Source organism: Manacus vitellinus, unplaced genomic scaffold (genome assembly GCF_001715985.3).
Source record: "Manacus vitellinus isolate BGI_N305 unplaced genomic scaffold, ASM171598v3 scaffold_47_pilon, whole genome shotgun sequence".
In the NCBI taxonomy this organism is placed as follows: domain Eukaryota; kingdom Metazoa; phylum Chordata; class Aves; order Passeriformes; family Pipridae; genus Manacus; species Manacus vitellinus.
This window is the reverse complement of record NW_021940585.1, coordinates 3,722,695-3,738,112: the sequence shown is the minus strand read 5'-3', so window position 1 is coordinate 3,738,112 and position 15,418 is coordinate 3,722,695. Positions and strand designations below refer to the sequence as shown.

At 48.7% G+C, this 15,418-nt stretch overlaps 1 protein-coding gene across 6 annotated transcripts; it reads left to right on the top strand.

The window, feature by feature from the left end:
* Positions 1-563: 563 nt before the first annotated feature.
* Positions 564-14,781, top strand: PFKFB2 (6-phosphofructo-2-kinase/fructose-2,6-biphosphatase 2). Of its 6 annotated transcripts, XM_018079788.2 has the most exons (16): positions 564-594; positions 701-826; positions 926-1,022; positions 1,362-1,428; positions 1,562-1,636; positions 1,762-1,818; positions 2,259-2,383; positions 2,890-3,097; positions 3,282-3,428; positions 4,286-4,390; positions 5,024-5,153; positions 6,185-6,247; positions 6,816-6,889; positions 8,323-8,397; positions 9,704-9,767; positions 11,480-14,781. In XM_018079788.2, exons 1-15 carry the CDS (start codon positions 582-584, stop codon positions 9,728-9,730), a joined length of 1,389 nt encoding a protein of 462 aa, XP_017935277.1. In that variant the 5' UTR covers positions 564-581; the 3' UTR covers positions 9,731-9,767; positions 11,480-14,781. The 6 variants fall into 6 exon arrangements, with proteins under 6 accessions (XP_017935277.1, XP_017935278.1, XP_017935279.1 ...); XM_018079789.2 differs by lacking the exon at positions 8,323-8,397; XM_018079790.2 differs by lacking the exon at positions 8,323-8,397 and having other exon boundaries at positions 9,704-9,771.
* Positions 14,782-15,418: the final 637 nt, after the last annotated feature.

The window sequence follows — 15,418 nt, the reverse complement described above, 5'->3', positions numbered from 1 at the left end:
TGGAGGGACAGAGGGATGCAGGGATGCGGCTTCGTGTCCTTAAGGCAATTAAATATCGGGCGGGGGTTCTGTGTGTGTGCGCGGAACGCTGCGCGCACCGCGGAGGGAACCGCGCGCCTTCCCGAAAACGCGTGTTCCTCCCGCGCGGGACCCGCACCGGGGGTGCCCGGACCCTGCCCGCCCTGTCTCCCTCCTCCTCGGGGTCACCTTGCCCCGCTCGCCCCCATCCTCCTTCTCTTCAGCCTCCTGGATACTCTATCCATCCCCATCCCCTGCTTTTCCCCCCAGCTTGCCTCTCCCCGGGCATTTTCGGAGCCTGCCCTGGCTGTTTGCTGAGAGAACGTGACCGGTTTGTTAAAAACATCTTTTTAAAAACATCTTTCTTTCGCCCTTGGCGGCTCCTGCCCCGGTCGGTAAATACTTTTAGCGCTAAAAGCCGCGTTTTAGCCCCATTAGGCACCGGTGTTCCTGGTCCGCCTCATTAGCGAACACCTGGGAGACCACAGAGTGGTCACAGCGCTTAATTAGCCGCGAGGACACAGCACGGGCTCATTATGGGATGCGCGAGAGCCCGTTAGGAGATGCACGGAGGTGGTTTGTCCATCCGGAGATGGGGCGGCTTTGGGTCGGGTGTCGCTTTTTGCTCTGCGGTGCCGCTGATGCTGCTGTTTTGGGGTGGTTTTTTGTTTTATTTTTGCAGCATGGGCTTCCTACATGACCAACTCCCCGACCCTGATCGTGATGATCGGGCTCCCCGCCCGTGGCAAGACCTACATGTCCAAGAAGCTCACCCGCTACCTCAACTGGATCGGGGTGCCCACCAAAGGTGTGTGTGTGTGTGAGAATGTTTTTTTACCCCTTGCTGGGAGATGTCAGTGAAATTCCATCAGCCTTATGCCCTCCTCCTCTTCTGTTGTGTGTAAAGTGTTTAATTTAGGGGTGTACCGGCGCGAGGCGGTGAAGTCCTACAAGTCCTACGACTTCTTCAGGCACGACAACAAGGAAGCCATGGAAATCCGCAAGTGAGTTGGTTTGGGGGCTGGGCTGGGCTGGGGACACTCAGGTCTTGGCAGGCTCTGTGTTTGAGGAGCACAGAATAACATTTGGTGCCTGTGGAAGCAGGAGGGAACGGCACAGGGATCCTGCCAGAGGGGATGTGCGTGGGAGGGTTGTTGTTCACTTTGGGCTGCGAGTGTCAGGTGATGGAGCAGGTTCTAGATGCAGGTGCCTTGTGACCTCTGGGCCTCTTGGGAAGGTGCAGGGGTGGGAGAGAGGCGTTTAAATCCCTCCCTGGTGGTTCAGAGGCTTTGCTGTGGGAATGCTTTCCATGAGCTCTGACAATCCCTGTTTCTGTCCCACAGACAATGTGCCTTGGTGGCTCTGGAAGATGTGAAGGCTTATCTGCTGGAGGAGTGCGGGCAAATAGCTGTAAGATTCCTCTGCACCAAACAGAGTTTTCCACTGGAGTAGTTCAAAGCTGCTTGGGGTGTTTGGGGACCTGACTTGGGGCTGGTTTAAAAGTCTTATTTAAATTTGCTTATTGCTACTCGTTTTCTGACAGGTGTTTGATGCCACCAACACAACTCGAGAGCGACGGGACCTGATCTTAAATTTTGCTAAGGAAAATGCTTTCAAGGTGGTGCTCCTGTGTTTGATTTGTGGTTGCTGCACCCAGGGACACTGTGGCTCCCCGGGGCAGCAGCTCTCGAGTGGAGTGGTGTTCTTGCCTCTCTGAAATGTGCTTCCCTGCCTTCTCCCTAGGTGTTTTTTGTGGAGTCTGTCTGTGATGATCCGGAGGTCATTGCTGCCAATATCCTGGTGCGTGCTGCCTTTTCCAGGCTCAGCTGCTGTGGGAACTCAGTGCAAGGTCATGGGCTCCGGTGGCTTAGGGGGATTGTCTGCAAATGCCTCGCTCTTCCATGTCACCTTGGGAACAGGCAGCTGGGGTTTGCAGGTTTATAAAAAGCTAAAGGAGCCGTTATGTGAGAATGTGGAAATCAAATGAAGCTGAGGAATGTTTGACCTTGAAGTGTTATGTGTTGGTGAGGGAGGGCAAAGCTCACAGTGTGTCTGCCAGGGCCAAGCACTTCAGTGCCTTCAGAGTCCCTTTGTTTCCTCTCCAGGAGCAGGTTTTTCCTCAGGGCAGCGTCAAACAATGTGGATTTGTTGCAAAAGAGAAGAATAACCTTATTCAGCGTTGCTTTTGTTCCCTCTTGAGTTTGCTTTGCTCTCACAAAGCCACACTGTGTGTTGACCAGGAGGTGAAAGTTTCCAGCCCCGACTACCCAGAGAGACACCGAGAGAACGTGATGGACGATTTCCTGAAGAGGATAGAGTGCTACAAGGTCACCTACCAGCCTCTGGATCCCGATGCTGATGACAAGTAAGGAAATCCCTGGGCTGCATTTTGTGCTCGGGCACACGAGCTGCCTTGCTGTCTGTGGCTCAGGACACTCCAGTGTGTCTGCTGGAGCCTCTGCTCTCCCAAAGTGTGACTCTGTGAAGGTGATATCACCGGTCCCGAGTGATTTGAAAGGATTTTTTCTCTAGTGGGATCGCAGAATCACAGAAAGCTTTGGGTTGCAAGGCACCTTAAAGATCACCTTCCCCTATCCCAGGTTGCTCCGAGCCCTGTCCAATCTGGCCTTAAACACTTCCAGGGATGGGGCAGCCACAGCTTCTCTGGGCAACCTGTGCCAGGGCCCCACCACCCTCACAGGGAAGCATTTTGAAGCCCAGCAGTTCAGCGTCTCTCCTGTCTGCTGGCATGACCAGGGGCAGTGCTGGTGCCTTTCCTAGAGCACAAATAGCTGGGTTACACCCGCAGGTGGCACGTGCTTCGTTTGTAAAACCAGTCGTGTGGGTGTTCTTATTTTATGTTGACTCCAGAGATCTTTCCTTCATTAAAGTGATCAATGTGGGCCAGCGGTTCCTAGTAAACAGAGTCCAGGATTACATCCAGAGTAAAATCGTCTATTACCTAATGAACATTCATGTCCAGCCACGCACCATCTACCTTTGCCGACATGGTGAGAGTGAATATAACCTTGTTGGCAAGATTGGTGGGGATTCTGGTCTGTCACCTCGTGGGAAGCAGGTACGTGCCTGGCAGCACCTGGCTGCTGTGTCTGTGTTGTGTGAGCAGGGTCAGGGCCGGGCCCTGCGTCCCCCCCGGCGCGGGGCAGCCGGATCTTGCCGCGACCGCCACGGGCCCTTGAATTGATGCTTTTAACTACCCTGCCCTCCCTCCTGACCTCCCCTGAGCCTTCTGCTTCTCCCAGTTTTCCCAAGCGCTGAAGAAGTTCATCGAGGAGCAGGAGATTGTGGATCTGAAGGTGTGGACGAGCCAGCTGAAGAGGACGATCCAGACGGCCGAGTCCCTGGGGGTCCTGTACGAGCAGTGGAAGATTCTCAACGAGATTGATGCTGTGAGTGAAGTGCTGGGCAATCCCTTGGGCTTTTCTAGGTGGAAAATAACGTTTAAAAAACCAAATTAATCGTGATAAAATCACCTGTTTTCTGTTGGACCCCAGCCCTCGTGATGAGGTTTGGGATGATTTTGATGCTGTGAGTGAAGTGCTGGTCAATCCCTTTAGCTTTTCTAGGTGGAAAATAATGTAAAAACCCCAAATTAATCATGATAAAATCACCTGTTTTCTGCTTATTTATTTATATATCATGGACCCCAGCTGTCGTGATGAGGTTTGGGATGGTTTTGATGCTGTGAGTGAAGTGCTGGTCAATCCCTTTAGCTTTTCTAGGTGGAAAATAATGTTTAAAAACCCAAATTAATCATGATAAAATCACCTGTTTTCTGCTTATTTATTTATATATCATGGACCCCAGCCATGGTGATGAGGTTTGGGATGAGTTTGGTGCAGGGCTGACAGTGTTTGGAGCTGCCAGACCTTGCTGGGGATGTTCCAGGTGGTGTGGGGGAAGAAAATAACACTGAACATCCGAGGCATCTGTCACACCCTGCTGGGTGGGCAAAGGTTGCTGCTCCCACTCTGGTTCTCTCAGGAAATTGCAGGGTTGTTGCTGTGGAAGTAAAGGCTCATTTCCATCCCTGGCAAACGTGGGTTTTGAGGTAAAACCAAAACCCGTCCTCTTCAAACCACCCTGGCACACAGACTGAGAGCAGGGCTGTGTCTGATGCAACACCTGACATTTCCATCACACAAAAGGATCCCTGATCTCAGCCTCCTGCTTCTCCTTCCTTCCTCTTGGGTCGTTGGACCTCTATTGAAGTGAGGTTTGTGGTAACAAGTTTGTCTTCCCTCAGGGGGTCTGTGAAGAGATGACCTATGCAGAAATCGAAGCCAAGTATCCAGAAGAGTTTGCAATGAGGGATCAAGAGAAATATCTTTATCGCTATCCTGGAGGCGAGGTGAAAACCTTTGAGAAATAACAATAATACACAGTACAGTAAAACAAACACATGTGTGGAATTGAAAGATTTGACTCAATTTTAACTTTTTCTGCCGATATTTACGTGAGAAACCGAAAGCATTAGGATGCCTAGCTCTCTTTTTGAGGGAAGGTTTATTGATATCCACGCTGGGGTGTGCAGATGATGCTTCCAGTCAATTAATTGGGCTGCTTGCTGAGTCCTGGGATGCTCCCCTTGGACACAGAAGGGGTTTGGCCAAGGCCTGAATTGTCACTGAAAAACCATCTGGGGAAGGAAATGATTGTGGTTGTGGTCTGGAGTTTCTGGGTTTACTTCACAACCTGCTTAAATGAATCATTTGCTATTTTATTTGGGTTTTTTTCTTACTTCACTCCTTGAGTTACCAATAATCTGAATGCTCCCACAGTCTGAGGGCTCTGACACTAAGTTTCACCTTCTCCTGTTTGTTTGTTTTTTCTTTTAAACTATATTTACCATTCAGTTGATACTTTATCATCCAGTTGATACCTTAACTGATATTTTCCCGAAAGTGACACTGCTAATTGCCACTTCTGCTCTAACCCTCTGTTTACAAAACCCCCCTTGAAGAATTCCTGGTTTCTTTTCCAGTCCTACCAGGACTTGGTCCAACGCCTGGAGCCAGTAATTATGGAGCTGGAACGACAAGGCAACGTCCTCGTTATCTCCCACCAGGCAGTTATGAGGTGCCTGGTGGCTTATTTTCTTGACAAGAGTGCAGGTACAAAAATAAATGAATGATTCTGGGGGCTGGCTTCTCTCACTGCTTCCTTCACAGGGTTTTTGGGAGGGTGGCTTGTAATTGCTGGTTTGATTTCTTTTTTTTTTTTTCCACAAGGGATGAACTGCTTAAAAAAAGAAGGAAAGCAAATGTTTCAGAAATGCTTTAACCATTGCATTTCAGCAGTGCAGTGGTGGGAGAAATGCAGATTTTTTTTTTCTGCTGTTGGTTCTGGAGCTGTTTTCAGCAGTAGCACTCACAGAATGTGTAGGGGACTATTTTTTTTTTTTAATGTAAAGTTTTTTGTGATGGCTCAGTAGCCTGGAAGGGTTGGCAGGAGGAAATGCTGATCCCTTGCATGGCACACACACCTGGAGGTTACTTCCAGTCTGCTTCAAGCTCCTTTATGAAGCTCCAGTGAGTGGCACTAGAGCTCAATAAAACTTTTTAATGAGGTGGATAAGCTTCTAATAAGGTTTATAAACTTTTAAACCAGTTTCAAATGAAGCTCCTGTGGGTCCCTGGCAGCTCTTGCTGTGGTGATTTCCCACCCCTGTGCTGCTGGAGAGGTTTCCTCTGGCTGGAAGTGAAATCAGGGAATTGTTTAGGTTGGAAAAGAACTTTTAGATCATTGAGTTCGATCCTTAACCTGCCAATTATTGGAGGATCCTGAGCCAGCTGGGCCTCAAGGATGGCTGTACTTTGCCAGACTGGGCTACAGTGGTATTTCCAAGTATGATGTTTTTTATTTCTGTATCTCTCTCTGGTGTAGATGGGTGAATGTCTGGGTACCATCCACACTCCCTAATCCCTAGATGGCTTCCAGAACACTTTTCATCCAACCAAAGAATGGTTTGGGTTGAAGGGACCCTTAAAAGGGTCTGGTCCAACCCCTCTGTGAGGAGCAGGGACACCCTCAACCAGACCAGGGCCGGTCCCATCCTGCTGCTGTGGGGCTGGGGAGGGGACAGGGGGGCTGTGGCATCACCTGCCTGGGCACAGGTGACCCCAAAACACCTTCTCTGTCCTAGATGAGCTGCCCTACCTGCGCTGCCCCCTCCACACCATCCTCAAGCTCACTCCTGTTGCCTACGGTAAATACTGGCTTTATTTTCATTTTTTCCCCTGGTTTGTGTGTGTGGATCTGATGGGCAGGGCTGTGTCCCTGTGTGGCAGCACCTGGCCATGCTGTAAAAGGGAATTATAAACAGGTTATTACCTGGTTAACATATAAAAGGTTAACATATGAAAGGGTTCTGGGGCATGGGGGTGTTGGGGGAACAGTGGGGAGGGAGATGTGGGGGTGAAGGGTGTTCTCCCCTGGCCTCTCTTGTAAACAAGTGGTAGTTGTGGGTTTTCCCTGTGGATGAGGGAGGCTGTTTGTGCCTCCAGATTTGGGGTGCAGTCAGTAAAAATGGCTTTTCTGTTCAGACCTGTAGCCCAAATAACCCAGGGCTGTGCTCTCACAGTCAAAGCCACAGAGTAGTTAATTCTGTAAAATTCTGTTCATAGGGTGAACCGTGTATTTATTTATGAGCTGGTTTACTTTAAAACAATAAATTTATTCCTGCTCACTTTCCATGCTGTTTTCAATATTAAAAAAAAAAAAAATTGCTTATTTAGTAAATTACTCATAAAAACTCCTCTTCCTTTTTGGTAAAGGTTGTAAAGTGGAGACCATAACCCTGAATGTGGAAGCAGTGAACACCCACCGTGACAAACCCTCCCTGAACTCAGTAAGTCTTGGTGCACACAGCTGGCTTTTTACACCTTTTGCAAAAATAAATCACTGAACTGAGACTCCTAAGCACCTGCTAGAAATGGTTGATGGGCTTTCAGTGAGCAGAAAGACTCACTTCATAATAACCCCCAAAAGCAGAATTAATTGTAGGCAGAATTAATATGCTTCCCAAGCCAGGGGGGGAGATTTTTCCAGAGCTATTGTAGGAAGCAGAATGGACAAACTTAGGACATAGATTTTTAAATTCCAGGTCTCGTTCTCAGTTTTCAATGAGGTGTTTGTTGGTGGTGCTTGTTCATATTAATTGTGATGATTTCAAAAAGACTTGCCAAAAGGTTTAAAGTGGATTTTTCTCCTTGTCTTGATGGGTTTTCTCTCTCTGAAATCCTCTCCCATTACTTAAATAACTGTTTGACCATCTACCTTGTTCAGCAAAGTATGGAACTTGTTAAATCCATGAAAGTTGCTGCTATTTTAGGTTCTTGCTTTTGCAAACCCTCTTTTGCAGAGGGACTGGTCTGTCAGGGAATGCCTCAGTCATTACCTCTAATTAGCTCCCCCAATTAAAGAGCACAAACCAGCTCTGCTGGGCTGGTTCACAGGGGATCTAAATACATCACATTTCAAGGGGTTTTGGTATATTTAGGCTTTTAGCTGCCACTTGTTGTATTTTATAAAGAGCTATTGGGCTGATTGCCTGGGATATGGTTATTTTTTTGTCCCTGATGCCGAGGGAGTGGAGAAACTGGGAACCTGCAGCTGTGGCTGGAGGGTTTGTGGAGCTCAGTCCAGCTGAGTGCAAATGCTAAAAATAAGGATACTCAGCAAGATTTCTGTGACTGGTCCCGTGCTGGTGGTTTCCAGTTGGGCACTGTCCCTGCTCATGGCAGGGGACAGGACTAGATGATGTTGGAAGGTCCTTCCAACCCAAACCACTCTGGGATTTATCACTTTTGCAACTCGTGTGTGATCCCTGAGTTGAAATAATTGGAAAACTTGGAGGTTATTTCTGTTCTTTGCTTTGCTTGGGCATCACTTCTGCTTTGGGGGAAAAGAAACACAGTGAAGGGAGAGGCTTCTATTTGCTTATTTTTTTTTTTGCCCTTCCTTTAAATTGATCGATAAATAAATAAATAAATCCCCCAAACCCAAACAAACCCAGACAGAGCCACCTAAGCAAAACAAAAATGCCAAAAGGAAGTAAAACTGCTAAAAAAAAAGCACTTTCCAGTTGTCTCCAAGCCGGATTTAGTTGTTTCCAACACTGGTGCTCAGCTGGGGGAGGCACAACCCGGAGTGGGGTCACCGAGCCACTGCCCCACTGACCAGAGATTTGGGGCGGGGATGCCGGAGGTGTGTGATGTGCTTTTAAACTGTGGTTCCCCCCTTTTCATTCCTTGTGTGATTCCTTCCATCTGGGATCCTCAGAGGGAGCTCCCCAGCAGCCAGAGCCCTGTCAGGATGAGGAGGAACAGCTTTACCCCGCGGGCCAGCGCGGACACGGTAGAGCGCCCGCGGCACCACAGCCTTGGGAGCAAACCTCTCGACCTGCTGGGGCCTCTCCCATCCCTGGAAGCTCGAGATGGGGCTGACCAGCTGCAGCTGGAAGTCAGTGTCCAGGTGGTACCTTCCCTGTGCTCCCCCTCCCCACCACCATCCGGGCTGTGCGTGGTCCTCTCTGAAGTCCAGACCGTTCCCGGGGTGTTGAGCGCTGTCTCTGCATGGAAATCATCCTGGATTGGACTCCCTTCACAAAAAAAATCACAAAAAACAACTCCCACTAAAATGTGAACATCCCCCTCCCTCCATGAAACTAAAATTCTGGTGCCCCAGGCTTTCAGAATCAGGCTCTGTGCAGGCAAGTTTCCCTCAGTGCCACAGGGTGGTTAATTCTGGGTAGGATCTTGCTTTCTGGCTAAAACCTGATTGGAAGGAGTTACAAATACCCTCTTTGTCCTGATTTTTTTTTTACTTCAGCCAAGTGTTGCTCCAGCCCCAGAGCCACTTGGTAGGAAATCTTTGCCTCTGGGATTTTATTGGTGCCCATTTCCCTGCAGATCCCAACGTCAGCAGCCTCTTGAGCAAAGTCTGGGCCCTTTGGGTGCCCAAATTGCAGCAGTTTGAGGTTATAAAATACTCCTGGATATTTTTGAGGTTGGAGTTTTCCAAGCTCTTCAGTGAGCCCAGCTTCTTGTTCTCCTCCCTGTTAGCAGAGTAAGAGCCCAGGGAGTAAAAGAAGGGGTGATACAACATCAGTGTTTTCATACTTGGTGAGGCTTGACATGGGCATCCCTAAAATCCCAGGGCTCCAGTGGGAAGTGGGCTTTGTGTTGGGGTGGGTTTGTCCCACAGCAGGTGTGGATGAGGAGCCTGGGCTGGAGAGGACCCAGACAGCTCATGGTCTGAATTTGGGGGTGTTTCCAGCTGGGCAGTCCCAGGCTGGGGATCCCCAGCCCAACTTCTCCCAGGTTGCAGTTGTGATCTGGAAGCCCTGACAGCTCTGGGATGGAGGAGTATTTAGTCAGCCCTGGGTTCTGGGGCTGTGAGGGCTGTAGGGATTGTGCTGTCCTGGGATCTCTTGCCTGAATGGAGCCCTTGGGATGAGCAGTGGAGTGAGGAGGTGTCCAGGTGCTGCAGCACATTGTCCATGCCTTGTATCAGCTCCTGCTGTGATACAAGCCTGCCCTGGGCTAACATGAAATTTTGGGGATGCTTCACTTCTTCCCTCATTTGCTTTGCTGCTTTTACTCTTTAAATCTCCTTTAAAATGCACTGTGAGCTCTCCTGTGCTTCTCTCTTTCCTTTGCAGCCTCCAGTGGGAAATGCTTCCCCCTGAGAACCACTGAAAGCAGCTTGTGTGTGCTCTCTTTTGGGTTAGTAAGTAGGATTTCTCTTGATTAATGTTGCATGGAAACCACTTTGGGCAAAGGCAAATGCAGGGAGCAGAAGGGAATTTTTTGCTGTACAAAATCTGCCTTTAAGGGGGACAACAGTGGGGGAGGAATATATTGCCCTGCTGAGCCCACTGATCCAGGGGCTCCAACTGGGTTTATTGGTGCTTTTGGTGGGTGTTTGAGCCAGAGCTTGTTCCATCCCTGGGCCAGGGCATGGGATGGCTCCAGTGGTGCTGCTGGGCTGAGCCAGGGGAGCAGTGCAGGGTCCCACATGTGTCTCCCCTCTGCCTGGGTGTGGTGCTGGTTGTAGGGATTTCACAGGAGGCACTGGAATGTGGTCTGGGGGGCTTTTGGGAAGATCCTCTTGCTCCTGGTGCTGTGGTGTCAAAGGGAGAGCTGGGATTAGGGCAAGAAAGTAAAGCAGTAGCTGGCTCAGTTTCTAGATATCAGGGTTGAGAGAGGATTCCAGTCTGGGAGGGGATTTTCTCCTTCCTGTTCCACCCTGGCAGGGTGGTCCCCATGGAGAGGGGCCAGAGGATTTGGCCCCTCTCTGCCAGGTGAGGAAGGCTCAGCCTCTGCCTCTGCACCTGAGAAACTCCTGCTGGGATTAATTTGGCTGTTTGGATATATATCTTTTTGTTTTATTTGCATTTTGCCCTTGAAGTGAAACTCGTCCAACAGTTTTCTCAATGTGGCTGTTCTGTCTCTCTCTCTCATTGGTATTTACAAACATATTATGGCACACAAGCCATGCCCAGAGAAGCTGAGGCTGCCCCATCCCTGGAAGTGTTGGACAGGGCTTGGAGCAACCTGGTCTAGTGGAAGATGTCCCTGCCCATGACAGGGGGTTGGAATGAGATGATTTTTAAGGTCCCTTCCAACCCAAACCATTCTGGGTTTCTATAATTTATTTTATTTTATTTTTTTTCAGTTGTAAATAGAAAATATGTAGGGTCTGGATTTCCTGCCTGGTGGATTTTAAGTGTTGATGCCTTGTGTTAATTGTCAGCAAAATGCCTCCAAAGCTGTGCTATTTTTTTTTTTCTTTATTGCAAAACAGAGCTGGTCAGGTAATGACAAATTGCAGATGCTGATTCACACATGGGTTTGCAGTCCCAAAGTGCTGCAGCTGAGCAGGCACTTGAGCCCTGTGAGGATTTTCTGTGCCCTGAGACATTGCATGAAGGGCAGCTGTGGGAAATCCAGGCTGTGATTTGTGCTGACCTGAGTGTGTTCCTGCTGCCTGTTGGACCCTGAATGAGGCAGTGGAAGAAATTTTATCAAAACTATAAGTATTTATTGTGGTTAATATGCAAAATGATTGCTGTAATGGTTCTGGTGTTGTTCTGGAAGTGTGTTTTCCTATGGAGAAGGTAAATAAAAGTGAGTAACCAAGCTGCTTCATTACTCCTGAGGTTCCCCACTGAGCTTGTGTGATCTCAGGCTGTGATGGGGGGCTTGGCAAGAGGATAAAGGGTGATGCAAAGTGTGAAACAGCTCGTTGTGTGTTTGGCTGGGAGTAAATAAGTCAATGCTCAGGTGGTTCCTGTCACATAGAGCAATTCCCTGGAGCTGGTTGGATCCTCCTGTCAGTGTGTCCGTCTATCCCCAGCGCTGAGCTGAGCTGTCACCTGCTTTACCATCTCCTGCCTTCCTTGGTGTGACCTCAGCTCTTTATCTTTTCTTTGCAGAGAATGACCCGTTTAACAGTGTAGAGGTTCATGCTTTCCCCTTGGATCCTGCTGGGAATTCCATGGCCAGGAGGAGCCCTGGGACTGGAGCATCCCCGGAGCACAGTGAGCCCCTTCGGCCAGTTCTCGCCTTGAACTGAGTTTTTAGAGTTTTTAGAGTGTGTCTTTTTGCCTGTGTCTTTTCTTTCCAAATGCTGGAATGTCTGTCCATGAGATTGGAGAAAATTCATTTATGGAGCTTTTTCAAGCTGCTTTTAATGAGCCAACGTATCCCTGGGCTTTTGGGATTTTTCCTCCTGGTTAGATGCCAAAACTAACCACAGTGTGATGACAAAAGAGTCATGTTCTTACTGGCTGAGGCAGCTTTTCTTTGGAAAAGGCACTACCAGACAAAATCCCCGAGTTTTTATTTATCTGTTACCATTTCCAAGTTATTTCCAAGTTCAAGCACAATTATTGTGTCGTTCAGCCACCCAAAGAGCTCCAGTTTAACTTTGCTTCCAGAACTGCTGATGTGTGTCCCCCCAGTCTGAGCCTGTTCCTTTGCTTGGGAAGGCTTTTTCTTGGGATGTAACACAGAGCACATCCCATTTCCAGGTCAGCACATCCCACGGGATGCCTCCTGTGAGGGACAGATGGGAGTAAAACCTCCTTGTCCTTCTCTGGAAGCAGCACAGCTACCAGTGCTTTTAAATCCCACCTCAAGCCCTACTTTAGGTTTGCATCCTGACCTAAAACTCATCTTCTCTCTCATTTTTCCTGCATTTTGTGGATGGTTTATCCCTTAACCCCTAAAACATGGCTCTGCTTAGTGACTGGGAACAGTGGAGCCCTTGAGCAGGGTTTGCAGGAAGCACAAGATTTTTACCAGTTGGCTTTTTAATATACCAAATTTTAGGCCCACAACAAGCTTTTAGCTTGCTTGTGAATCAGCTGTGAATGTTACCCATGTCTAATGCTGCCTTTCACATTTTAAGCTGGTTTTTTTAGTGTTTGGAGCACACGTGGTGCAGCTGTGTCTGTCTGTGTCTGACTTAAATCCCCCTCAACCCCCAAATTTATAGTTTTCTCCCTCAAGCCTTGACTTCCATTTTGCCAAACTCCCATTTTACCCCACGCCAGCTGTTCTTGCCATAAGGGCAAAACCCTCAGGTTGGATGAAGAAAGGAGTGTTTGGGTACAGAGCAGGAGGCTGTTCTGGACCTGCTGTTTCCAGTTGACTCCAGGATTTATCCGAGCAGTTCTGAGACCCAGAAGTTGCTTATTTTAAATGTGTAAATAAATGCTGGATATACCCATAGTTAGGGAAGTCTGTGCCCTGGCTGTGGAGGAGCTCAGCAGCCCCGAAACCTGAGGCATACCTGAGCATTTTGAGCTCAAACCTGGTTGTTTTAAGCATTCCCAGAGCTTTAATTTGATAAAACTGAGTTAGAGAAGACCAAGGCACTAATCCTGACCCCTTAGGATTCCTGAGGAGCAGAAGCACATCATAATCTAAAGCAACTGTGCCACAGGGAGAGGAAATTTGGTGGCGAGAAATTGAATTTTAGTGGTTTTGCTCCTCAGGCTTTTCCCCCCCAGGGGGCAGGTTTGCTTCAGCCATCCAGCCTTGGGTTTTAAACGTTTTCGTGCTTAGGAATAAGCTAGAAAAAAAAATAAAAATGTTGAAGGAAGAGATTTAGAGCCTGTCTGTGATAGTTTTTTTGCTGTCACGCTCTGAACGCACAAACCCGCCCGAGTTGGGCTGGCAGCTCCCACCAAAAAACCTCCTGCTCTGTGTGGGGAAAAAAAGAAAAAGGGGTAGAAAATGTACTGTAGGGTGTTTACGCACAACATGCTGTGATAACTTGTTAAAGAGTTGATTATGTTCGTTGTCATCGAGTAGTTAATGATTGTAAGGAGACAAAAATATATATTTTTACCCGCTGGGATTTGTGAATGTCGCTGTTTGTGTGTTGGTGGTTGTGGCTTTTTGTGTTTTTTTAATCACTGCTAAAAAATCAGGGTTAACTGCTAAAAAATCAGTTTGGATCAGTGGCTGTGGGGGTCCCTTATTCCCATGGAGTGGGTCCTTGTTTTGGCCATGGGATGGAGCTTCAATCCTTCCCTGCTCACAGCAGTGTTTGTGCCTCGGTGCTTTAATTAAAGCCTGACTTGAGCCTTTTCCTCCTGCATTTTAGCCTTTAAAAGGCGTGTGTTTTTAAAACACAGGTGTCCAGAGCAGAGCAGCAGCAGATTTGTGGTCAGATCATTGCCCTGAGGTTGAATTATACCCACTGTGCCAGGTCCTGCTGAGCCCTGAGTGCAGGGCCAGGGTGATGCCAGTGAGCCCACATGTCTCCTGGCAGGTGCCTGTGCCAGGTATTTCCTTGAAATCACCTGATTTCCTTGGCACTGGGCGTGCAAATACCCCAGACAAACAACAATTGCACAATGGGGTTGGGGTTTTTTTTCGATACTTTTGATTGAACAGGATTTAGCAGCAGCCTGTGCTGTCAGGGGGGAGCAGAGCTGGTGTCGTGGGCTGGGCAGGTGGAGGTGTGGTGGGTTTGGAGGTGTGAATGTTGGCCTGGCACCTTGGAGAGCATTTTACCATGAGGGGGGTGTTTTCTGCAACCCTGTGATTTTTCTGCCCATGTGTTTGGTGGTGGTGGCTGCTGTCACCTTCAGTGAGCAGTGGCGGGGCCACCCGTGGGACTAATGGGTCACTGCAGAGAAAAACGATCACTCTGGCAAAAAACCTGCTCCATCTCTTCTGCCAGCAGTGGGGAAAGCTGGAAAATGGGCAAAAAAAATGCTTAAACCCAGCCTGGGTAGCTTATTTGTGTACACTGGCTGTGACCTTGGAGCTGCCACCTCTGCCAAGCATCCCCTTCCCGGCAGCGGGTGATGGTGGGGAAGCCTGGCCCTGGTGCCAGGTGGGCAAGGAGCAGCTGTGGGATGAGAGGCATCATCAGCAGCATGGCCAGGACCCACCTGGCCTGGGGAGATGTCCCCAACCCTCACCCTGTGCCCCTCTGGAAGGTGCTGGGGGGGCACTGCCGGTGCCACCTCCCCCTGTCCCCGCTGCTCCTCGGTCCCTGAGCACTGTTGGCAGGCTGCCTCTCTATTTAGTGTTTGCTGATGTGGATGTCACCCATCTGCTTGTAAACTTCCCTGCTCTGCTGCCTTCTAATGTGGCTTTTTTTTAGGTTTAAAAAGCTGCAGTGTATGTCAGCTTGTGCTGTATGTTGTGTACTCTGTGCACTTGGGCATAAAGAGCCATCAGCCTCTATTTACAATAAAGAGATTTAAAAAAAACACAGATCATTTCCTCTGTTCTTTTCCATTGTTTGCTTTAACTGCTCACAGTGTGCTGGTTTTCTGATACAGTGGTGAATTCAGGGAGTCTCTGGAATATGTTTGGAGAAAGAGGGTCTGCAGGGACGGGCAGGTGTCCCTGGGCTTTGGGATTTGAGTTGAAAATGGGGAATCTTACACCCTGGTGCTGTTCCCCTTCCCTCATCATTAAGGGTGTTTTTATTGGAGCTATTGGAATTCAGATATTCAGGGTTTTTATTGAGCTGTTAAGGCAGGAATGTTTGTTTTTAAAGCACATCTCTTTTTTTAGGAGAAAAAAAGACATCAAGAGGAGCAACTGGTGTGACTCTGATTTCCAGCTGGAAACCAGCTGGTCCTAAAGGGACCAAAACTCCTTTTATCCTGTTTATGCCACTCCAAGCTGTGGGTTGAGGAGGTCTCAGGGTTGTTCAGCAGCTGCCAGAGCAGGAGGTGGTTTTTTTGTGTGGCTGATGCCCACAACACCCTGTGCAGATGCTGAAAGACCTCCTGTGTGCCCCTGGGGGACCTGCTGATGTTTGGGCTCACAGACTGGCTTGTTCTGGGCCATTTGGAAAAATAGAAATCCGGGAAGCCTATGTTTGTGTTTGTGATTAACTG